This window comes from Aptenodytes patagonicus, chromosome 1, assembly GCF_965638725.1.
Source record: "Aptenodytes patagonicus chromosome 1, bAptPat1.pri.cur, whole genome shotgun sequence".
In the NCBI taxonomy this organism is placed as follows: Eukaryota; Metazoa; Chordata; class Aves; order Sphenisciformes; family Spheniscidae; genus Aptenodytes; species Aptenodytes patagonicus.
This window is the reverse complement of record NC_134949.1, coordinates 219,874,547-219,884,695: the sequence shown is the minus strand read 5'-3', so window position 1 is coordinate 219,884,695 and position 10,149 is coordinate 219,874,547. Positions and strand designations below refer to the sequence as shown.

General features: G+C 43.1%; 1 protein-coding gene across 2 annotated transcripts in view; it reads left to right on the top strand.

Annotated features, from left to right (window-relative positions):
- The first annotated feature begins 324 nt into the window (after positions 1 to 324).
- CCDC90B (coiled-coil domain containing 90B) overlaps positions 325 to 10,149 on the top strand; it is a 17,393-nt gene continuing 7,568 nt past the window's right edge. The window contains exons 1-8 of one of the 2 annotated variants that reach the window (XM_076328365.1): positions 325 to 435; positions 2,724 to 2,843; positions 5,524 to 5,627; positions 7,951 to 8,052; positions 8,696 to 8,737; positions 8,818 to 8,889; positions 8,973 to 9,026; positions 9,823 to 9,937. In XM_076328365.1, the coding sequence (XP_076184480.1) occupies positions 333 to 435; positions 2,724 to 2,843; positions 5,524 to 5,627; positions 7,951 to 8,052; positions 8,696 to 8,737; positions 8,818 to 8,889; positions 8,973 to 9,026; positions 9,823 to 9,937 (712 nt within the window). In that variant the 5' untranslated portion in view covers positions 325 to 332. Of the gene's footprint in view, positions 436 to 2,723; positions 2,844 to 3,899; positions 4,035 to 5,523; positions 5,628 to 7,950; positions 8,053 to 8,695; positions 8,738 to 8,817; positions 8,890 to 8,972; positions 9,027 to 9,822; positions 9,938 to 10,149 lie in introns of those variants that run through there. The other variant, XM_076328366.1, reaches the window with a different exon arrangement.

Below are 10,149 nucleotides of genomic sequence, written 5' to 3'. Positions count from 1 at the left end.
TGCAGCCAGGTTGCTGGCAGCAATTTGAGCTTAGGAACGACGAGGAAGGACCCGCGGCCGCTCGCCGAGAAACAAACATGGCCACCGCAGCGCTGCCCCGCCGGCAGAGGCCGCGGCGCGCGCATGCGCAGCGGGCGCTGTCGCTCCTCCCCTCCGCACGGCGGCGCAGCGCCGCCGCCCTCAAGCCGGGCCCCTTCCCCGCCGCCGAAGACTACGATACCCAGCGTGCCCCGCGGGGCTCGACCGGAAAGGTGTCACGACGGCGCTTGCGCAGTGGGGACGGCGAGTGGCGGCTGGCGGCGCGGGCCGGAAGCGGCGGCGCTCGTGCCGCGATGAGGGGCGCTCGGTCCGGCGCCGCGCTCCTCGCCTGGGGCGGCGGCTCCCGGTCGGGCCCGCTCCCGCTCCGGGCCCTGCTGCCTCCGGTTCCTCGGAGAGGTGAGAGGCGCCGGAGGGCCGTGGTCGGCCCCTTGGCCCGCCGGGAGCCGGCCGGCAGCCCCTCCGCCGGGCTGTGCTCGGCGCTGCGCACCGGGCAGGCAGGCGGCTCCCAGCCCCTCCGGGGGGCGAGGAGCGAAAGCGGCAGGAGGGGGCACAAGGCTGCCTGCCGTGGTGGGGAGTAACCTGGGCCTCGGGGTCTGTTGAGTCGCGTTGGAGGCTGCGCAGGGCGTTTGGCGGGCGGGGCTGGTTGCCTGAGCGCGATCGTGGGGGCCTGTCCCTGGGGCGGGGTGTGAGGGAGCACAAAACGCCTTCCTTCGGGGCTGTAACAAGTCCGAGGCGAGGGGTGTGCTAGGCGGGCAAGAGCAGTGGATTCAGTAGATCGTGGGGACTGACAGAGAATGTTTGAGACGGGAGGAGCAGCGGGAGATAGCCAAGGGGTGCAGAAAGTCATCACAAAACGGTGTCTCAGGTACGTTCTCTGAAAACATAAGTGAGTTTTGAGGGCAGCTTTGGGCTGAGAGCCGTGTGTCGAAGCTGGTGAAGGGTCTAGAGCACAAGTCCTATGAGGAGCGGCTGAGGGAACTGGGGTTGTTTAGCCTGGAGAAAAGGAGGCTGAGGGGAGACCTCATCGCTCTCTACAACTCCCTGAAAGGAGGTTGTAGCGAGGTGGGTGTTGGTCTCTTCTCCCAAGTAACAAGCAATAGGACGAGAAGAAATGGCTCAAGTTGTGCCAGGGGAGGTTTAGATTGGATATTAGGAAAAATTTCTCCGCTGAAAGGGTTGTCAAGCATTGGAACAGGCTGCCCAGGGAAGTGGTTGAGTCCCCATCCGTGGAGGTATTTAAAAGACGTGTAGATGTGGTGCTCAGGGTCATGGTTTAGCATTGGACTTGGCAGTGCTAGGTTAACAGTTGGACTTGATGATCTTAAGGGTCTTTTCCAACCTAAACAATTCTACAATTCTATGATTGAGTCAATACAGGAGTGAAGCAGGAGGAAAAAGAGCAGCATGTCTAGGCAACCAAAAGCTTCCTGCTGTAATATCAGCTTTTCTGAGTGAATGTCTCTACAATATATATGTTCAATCCAATGAAAAAAAAATCCACTAATGCATTTAGAGGACAAAGAGCTGTGTGGTTAAAAGCTGTTATAGCTCAGTGAAAAAAGAATGTTTTATTCTACAGTAAATTAGAGTTATTTTAAAATATTTGTACGTAGTATTCAGTGTTCATGCACTTAAACACAAATCTTTCCTTTGCCTCTTTAATCTTAAATCTTACACAGACTTTGGTTTGGATACTACAGCTGGCTTAGTTATAGTTATTTCTTTGGAATAGATACAAGGTAGCACATGACTTGATTTATCCAGCAGTGGCACAATACAACTTCCCTGTTGTTTAAATGATATAAAGCTTTTGAGTAAAGATCTAGAGAAGATAAAGAATGACATTTTGGTTAAGGCAGAGAGCCAGCAGCAAGAAAGTTTCAAGTAAGCCTGGATTTAGAAGTAACAGGGCTTTTTAGATAACAAAGAATCTATCAGAACTGAATCTGTAACATGCAAGGCCCCACAAAGATAAGATGAAGGGAAAAATATGCTTGAAATAAAGTAGGAGAAGCAGTGAAGGACCTTGTGGGAAGGCATTCATGTAATAAATAGGGTGGCTCTTCAACTAATACCTATCTCGGAGGTCTTGAGTACAAACATCGTATTGCTTTGTTTCCCAATTACTTTACTGGTGAATCAAGAAATTAATTCTGAACATTAGATTCGCATAACTTTCTAAAGAAAATCTGTAGCTTTATCTTTACGCATGGGACTCTCCTTGCTGGAATGGATAGTCATAGAAGAAAGTGTAGAAAGAACGTGGCTGAGGGATTCCGTGAAGAACAAAATGAAGGCTGTTAACTGTAACCAGCAGAGATCAGCAGTGTGTTGGAACTGCTGATGTTTTAAAAGTAGGAAAATGATTTAAGTGATGTTTCTCAAATTTTATAAAACAATTGGCTGTGGTGGTTTTATCTTTGGTGTATCGGGACGCTTGTCTGTTGCACAGCTTCCTAGTTATACAGATGCAATTGAGATTGATATATGAGTCCTAGTTAGTATAGGTTTCCTATGGAAAAGGGATTGATGGTTTCTGACGTGTGCTGTAACCAAGCTATCAAAAGGACCCAGCTTTTTGTTGCAACTTCTGTGCAGCTTTGCTATGACGAAAGAAATTAAAATTACTGTATTGCATGATAAACCAATTGCGTTAAGTTTAAAGTGCATGTTGTCACTTCCAGGTTTTGCTGCCACACTCATTAGGAAGTCATATGATGTCAGAAGAGTTGAAATCACTCCCCTGGAGCAGAGGAAGGTAACTTTTGATACCCATGCTTTAGTGCAGGATCTGGAAGCCCACGGTAAGTGATATCTGATAAATAATTCAAAGGAAAACTTTTAGTTTAAGTACGATAACTTTGAGTGCTATCGGTTTTCCCAAAGTACCAATACTTGGTGTTATAAAATGTTTTGGCAGCCTCTCGAGGAGGCTGGTGAAGGAGAGGCATCTGTTTGATGCCTCTGTAACCATACAAATAACTATTACGTTAGATTTACCTTATTTGTAGCTGTAGGCAAGTTTATATAGTGTCTTCCAGCCAAGGAACATAACACAGTTAATAAATGTAAATAACAATAACGGTTAAAGAACTGTTTTCTAGCAAAAATGAAGCTTTAATAGAAATTCTTTCTACTAGCCTGCTAATAAGGTTTTTTTCTAACTAGAAATATTTGCAGCTGCACAGTGCCGTGTTGTGAGTGTGGCTGTTTGAGGTCAGATGAGAGGTCCTTCTAGCCCTGGGTTCTGTCTCCTGACAGCAGCTGTGAGCCAGTGCCTGCAGAAGAGTGTTAAAACGGGGCAGATGTATGTGACGCATCCTTCTGTACTTTGTAAGCCTCCAATTGTTTTCACCCTGGAGGTATTTTGAGTCAGGTGTGAGTTTTGGTAACCTTCAGTGGAAACCTTTCCATAAGCTTATTCAGTCCCTGCACCTCTATAAACTGATTAGTACCCCAAACATCCTTTCTCATGGAGTTTCAGACATACACTCCGTTTGTTTATGCAGAATCTGGCTTCTACAAGGTTAATTTGATGCCTGCTCAGCTCTTTTGTGGGAAGAGGGAATGAATGTTTGATCTCTCTTGTCACTCATGATTATGTAAACTTCTGTCATATTCCCCCGTCATTCTTTTCCAAACAGAAGACTCCTAGCTTGTTGAATTTTTTCCTTGAGCAGTAGCTTTTCCATACTCTTGATCATTCATGATGCCCTTCTGTGAATCTTTTCCACTTCTATCGCATCCTGTTTCAAAGGGGAGGGAACAGAGCTGCTGGCACTATTTGACAACTGAATGTCCCGTGGATTTGAACAGTGACATAATGTTGCATCTATTTTGTTCTCTGCTTCTTTTCTTAGATATTCCTCAGGGTTTGGTTTGCTTTATTGATCCCTACTAAGCATTGAACTGATACCTTCATCAGACTCGCAACTATCTTTTAAAATCCCAAGATCTTTCTTCTAAGTGACAGTAGGAACTCTATCCAATCGGAGGTTAGGATTTTTTCCACCCTTTGGGTCTAATGATGATGTGTATTAGTAGTTAGAAGACTCCTAATAGTCCACTAACAATGTTTATTTTTTTCATGCATGTCAGACTTGACAGCCTGTAGTTCCCTACATCTCTTCTGGAACTGTTCTTAAAAACTGGCATTGTGTTTGCCATTTTCCAGTCCTCGGGTAACCGAGGTAGGCTGTGAGATGTTACTTGTCCCCAGTACTGATTCAGCTATTTCTTCTTCGAGTTCCTTTAGAACTCGTGGGCTGAAGTCTGTCCGGTGCTGGTACGCTGTGGTGTTACTCAGTTTAATTTGTTCCATAACTTCTACAAATGCTGCAGTACTACAGTGACAGGGCTCTATAGGTAAAACCTATACCTATCACAGAAGTGAGAGAGGCGTTTAGTTTTTCTCAGACTTGCTGCAGGCAGTTTTCAGGCTCCATTCTCTTACTTACATGAATTTCTCCATGTTTTCTAAACTTCCATGCAACGAGGACGGTTCCTGCTATAGAGGAAGAACAAAATAATGGATTGGCAAAAACCTAAGTAACCCTGAAAATTCAGAGGAACCGAAGCGATACTGTCACACCTCTTAGTCGAAGCAAACTGTCATAAAGCATGCGCAGCTTTTTTAGTAATGTAAACCAATGATGCAGCTTGACAGTACCAGTATTTTAGAAAGGAGCAGTGGCATATTTCTCTACATAATTTGCCCTGGAAGCATTTGTCAACAAAAAGTTAATTGATCCAACTTCATAAAACAGGACAATTGAAATACAACACGTCAGCGAGACTGCTGGAAATAAATCCTTAGGGCCAAAGCTCTTGGCACTAGATCGGATACGGCGAAAATGACAGCTGTGGGGTTTTTTTTCCACTATTCACCACACATCATCTTTAACACTTCAAAATTGCACCAAGCTATGGAAAAAGTGTAATTTTTATCATCAGAAAGCAAAAATCCCCATTTGAATTCATTCTGCATGCAATGGATGCAGCAGTTTTAAAATCAGTTTTGCATGTGTTCATATCTGTGCAGAGCAATTTCAATATATGCGGACTTACTTTTTAATTTTATTATTCTATAGGATGCATGCTTTGTAGCTCAAGGTAAGTTTGGTTTTAACAGAATTTGTGAAAGTTCCTTATAAAGTAAAATTTTGCTGGATTATTTTTATAGTGCATGAACAGTTAAACATTGTACAGAAATTTGGTCCTCCTGTCAGCTGCGTGCATAGGCTGTTTCAGTATATTGAAAGTTAACGTGCTTCAGGTTTTCGCAGCATTAAGTCCGTGTTTTTTCTAGTTAAAAGTCAGAGTGACTGGCTCCTCGCTGTCAGTTTTCAGTAACTGTGACTTCCCATTTGCCACTGTAGTTAGGTACAGCACTTGAGTGTCCCAGTTTATGATGTACCTCTTGCTCTTCTCTTCACCCAGCTTTCTAATACAACCTGAACTTGTCATCCTTCAACTGTCTTCTAGGCTTTGGGAAGGAGCAAGCGGAGACCATCGTATCGGCATTAATAACCCTGTCGAATGTCAGCTTAGACACAGTCTATAAGGACATGGTTACGCAGGCTCAGCAGGTAAAACGTGAGCTAAGGTGTACCTATACAGCATTGTGTAGCTATAAGGGCTCGTATTTGAAAGACAAGTGAGCAACCCTCTGTAGTACTGTAAATGCTTCACTGAGATAGGTTTTCCTAAGTTTCAGGGTGGTATTAAGAGTAGTAATCTCTTACACCTTTCATCTCACAGGAGTGCTTTTCAAACGCAGCCACGATATAGAAATGTAATGCAGAGATTCCTTCATTTGCTGCTGAAAAGCTCCGTGGTGAAACCAGACTTTTAACTGTGCTTTACAACAGTTGAGGGCAGCAGAGAGATTCAGGAGGGGTTCCTGGGACATAACAAGACCACCTAAAATATCAGAAAATTGTCAGTGTTTTTACTGAACTTCAGTAAAGATGTGAACTCTGTTCTGAGATACACTGTATTTGCCCTATTTTCCTATTCATAAACTAAAAACTACTATTAAAACTATTTTGTGATTTTACTCTGCATTTCAGTCTCTAAAGCTACATCTGTAGCAAAAGCTAAACACAGCTAGGGCATGGGCACGAACGCCGCCTCACGGCTGTCCAGAGCCACTGCGGTGCCTTGGTTTGATTTTGACCTGTGCCAGCTCTCCGTCTCCCTGACCTGGGCACAGTTCACGTGAAAGTATAGGGCCAGGAACTGTTCCCGCCAGGCGGGGCGGACAGAGCCATCCTGTTTTAGGAGGAGATTTTAGCCGTCTGGACATAATCTGTGGTGTGTCGCGTGCCCTCGGGGACAGAAGTGGGCTCTGAATTACTCAGTTGTTGGTATAAACCCACCTGTTTGCACTGGTCAACACCTCAGCCTGCACTGCAGCAAAGCATTGAGGTGTCTCCTTCACGTAGATACTCAGGTTCATGTTTGTGGACACATCTGGAGGCAGTGAATCAGTTAAGTAGCATGGCTGGTCTGTCTGTTGATAATGGAGGTGGTGACAAGATTAGTTTTAACAAATTGCCAAAATAAAAAGAACTTTAGTTTTTCTTGTAGTCTAGACATCTGGGCCAGGATAATAAAGCTCTGATGCACAGTAATGGTTTTAATAATTACTCAGGAAGGCTGTGCAAGCTGAAATTACGTGCCATTCTTCTTCAATGAGTTAATGCATTTACGCATTCATTGCTATTTTATTTAAACTGCTCAGCCTTACTTCCAACGGATGTTTATCTTGCTGGCATTTATTCTCAGTAAAAGTTACCTAAGTTTCTTCTATAAATCTCAGAAGAAGACAAGAACTTTTGTCTCTCTGTTTTTTTCACCAAAATGGAAATCTTTCTTTTTGGATATCCTATTATACGTAAAGAAAGTCAGTATCCCGAATATAATTTGCATGGAATTGTATTAGGCAGAAACACTGGTTTTTATAATGTAGTCAGTGTTGAGGCTGAATGTTTTAAGATGGAATGAGGCAAATTAGCTCCTCGGTGTAAACGCAACTGAAGTTTTCCCAGGAATTGTAAAAACTTCATTGTGTTCAACAAAGTAGTCAGACTTCAGTGGAAGTTGGGTCAGGGCATATTTTAACGAAGTTAGTTCAGCACAGGATCTGAGAAATACTGTTTGCTCGCAGTCTGAATGAGAGCTCTTCGTTTTGCTGACGCTCGGCTTGAAAAGCAGAATCCTACGGAGATACGTCATTTTCCATGCTAAATAGTAGGGTAACTTCCTTATGCTAACTAAAGGACTATCGTTTTCAAGATTCTAAAATACGAAGTTTCTTCCTTTATTTTCTTTTTTTTTTTTTTTTTAACTCTGTAGTTTATAAACGGCAGTTGAATTCTGAACCTGATAGCCCAAACACCAGGAAGGCCGTTTTTCATTGCTCTCCAGCAATGTTTTACTAGTGTGCCTCACACTTAACGCTGAGAGGACAGTGTGATACCCAGATCGTTGAGGCTTTGGCTTTTGATGATTTTGTGGGCAAGAAATGGAAGTGCTTGCTTAGGAACTGGGTTCAGACCAACAATGAATGCTTCGTAGGCTACTGAACGTTCACCGAAAACAGACTAACCTGTAGTTTCGGGTCTGTTTCATTTCAGAGCTACTTGGACTAATACCTCTGGCTTTTTTGCTTAAATTCAGAGCTGGTATATTAAAGCAACAGAAAAAGCACAAACCCAAAACCTCTTGAGTCTTCCAAAGAAATTGCAGCTATCAAATTCTGTGTTTCGGTCACTTTCTTGTTGGAGAGTCTCCCCATTTTTGTGCTTTGCAGTAGCTAATTTCGTAATTTCAGATCTAAAAATCTTTACTTTCCTTTACCTGCCAGAAAGTGTGCAACTTAATCAATGACGTTTTATTGTTTCTAAGGAAATAACTTTACAGCAGATAATGGCACATTTGGACTCCATTCGAAAAGATATGGTCATCTTGGAGAAAAGTGAATTTGCAAACTTGAGAGCGGAGAATGAGGTACTAACAGTTTTAATTAAGCAGTTAAATTGTTAGACGTTGCGTTATACCTGTTGTACATTTTTGTGGAACAAAATATGAATGTAAAAGTAATTATGGATACTTTATCAGAGTTGAAGTGTTTGTAGATCACAACTTCTGTGATCACAGAAAAATGTATTTCACGTGATAAGACTTGCCCAGTTCTGCAAAGAAAAAAAAATAATCTACCCGTCTTAGATTCGTCTTCTGTATTTTTATTTAAGGGTGGTTCTGGTAGAGTCTTGTCACCATTAACCGTACGATGCAGGGAGAGTAGTCAGCCATTTCTTTGCAGCAATTTGATTAAACTGGTGATTGAGACACATTTTGCTTTTGCTTGGCAGCATTTTGGTATTTTTCTGCTGTCTTTAGTCTCAGAATAACAAGATCATCATCGTTACAAAATAATCCCTTTATTTTGAGCAGAATTCCCAGCCGATCATATAAGGCTATACAAATTGAACACACCAGTTAGGATATTTAATCAAGAACAAATTGCCCCATTGGGAGAAAAATTATGGAAGAAAGATTGCTTGCATGCGGTGGTAACACGTGACTGATTAACTTGGTCAGCAGTTTTCTGAATTTGTAAAATCATTTTTTTTTTCTCCTCTGCACTTAGAAAATGAAAATTGAATTAGATCAAGTTAAACAGCAGCTAATGGTAAGTAAACAGCAAGTACCTACACACTCCTATTAGGGGAAAGTAAACAGTTATTTTCATAATCTTTATTTGCTTTGAAGAATGAAACCGGTAAAATCCGAGCTGACAGCAAGCTAGACATAAACCTGGAAAGGAGCAGAGTGACAGATATGGTAAGCTGACCTATGAAGATACCCTCATCAGTGCTGTCTCTGGTTTTCCCTTACGACAATTGTAATTTATCTTTTATCCACAGTTTACAGATCAGGAGAGGAAACTGATGGAAGCAACTACAGAGTTTCATAAAAAAGTAAGTACTGAACAAAGCTCACTTTATATCGAGCAGGATATAGTTATGTGTTGCATGTTGCGTAAACCCCAAACTTCCGTGAAAGTTAATAGATTTTTGAATGTGGTAAAGCAAAAGGCTGGGCTCTGTCACTCGCGTCTGTTGCACGTGTTTATTGCCCAGGTCTGTGGGATTTGCAGCAAGCACCGTTCGGGCAGAAGGAGGCATACGAGCCTTGTCTCTCGCTCCCCGAGTATCTTACGTGCAGGCTGCTGTAGGTGGGGTGTGCACTGCCGTGCTGCCCTTCCCAACATTAACAGCTCAGCTGAGCAGCTGTACCAGAGGGAGGGGTCAGGCGCCTACAGCCAAGCAAGTATTTCAAGGGCTGGAAGTCCTCAAAGCTGCTAGCGGGCGCTGAAGACTGAGAGGCTAAAGATGGACGTGTCCCGTCTTCAGCGTCTCCTCCCTTTTCTGGATATGGCTTGTGAATGCTTAAACCTTTGTTTTGCAAAAATTTAGGGATACTACCTGTGTGCTGGGGAATGCCTCCTTTAGGAAGCACTGGCATATCAGGGACAAAAATCTGTATGATCTGTTTTTTCTCTTTTTCTGTCTCCCTCTTTAATATTTTTCCTGGATTGTATTAAATGCTGTTCTGTGTCTTCTAAGGTCTCTTACCAGTTCCGTATTTTACTTCAGTGATAGGCTGGAAATTTGTTTCTCTTTCTTGTTGGTAGCCTGGTATTCTTGTTTGGCTTTGCAAAGCTGAAAGGGCTAGAGATCATTGTCAAATACGTGCTATCTTTTAATGTTCCAGGATTCAAGTACCAACAGTGTTATCTCAGAAATCAGTAATAAAATTGACACTGAAATAGCTTCCTTAAAAACGCTCATGGAATCAAATAAACTCGATACGATACGTTATTTGGCAGGTATGTGGTAGGCAAGGAGGTGAGTACCAGTATTGTATTTTGGATGTATAAAATGTTATTCAAGAATATATGCGAAGTGAATTCAAGAAGTCAGTTGTGTAACAGCAGATAACCGGGACTGGGGGGATGGGACCCTCCCCAGTTGAAAGAAATGTGACGGAGAACCCAGAAGAGGTGGGAACATGCAGACACTGCTGCAGCGGGACTAGGAT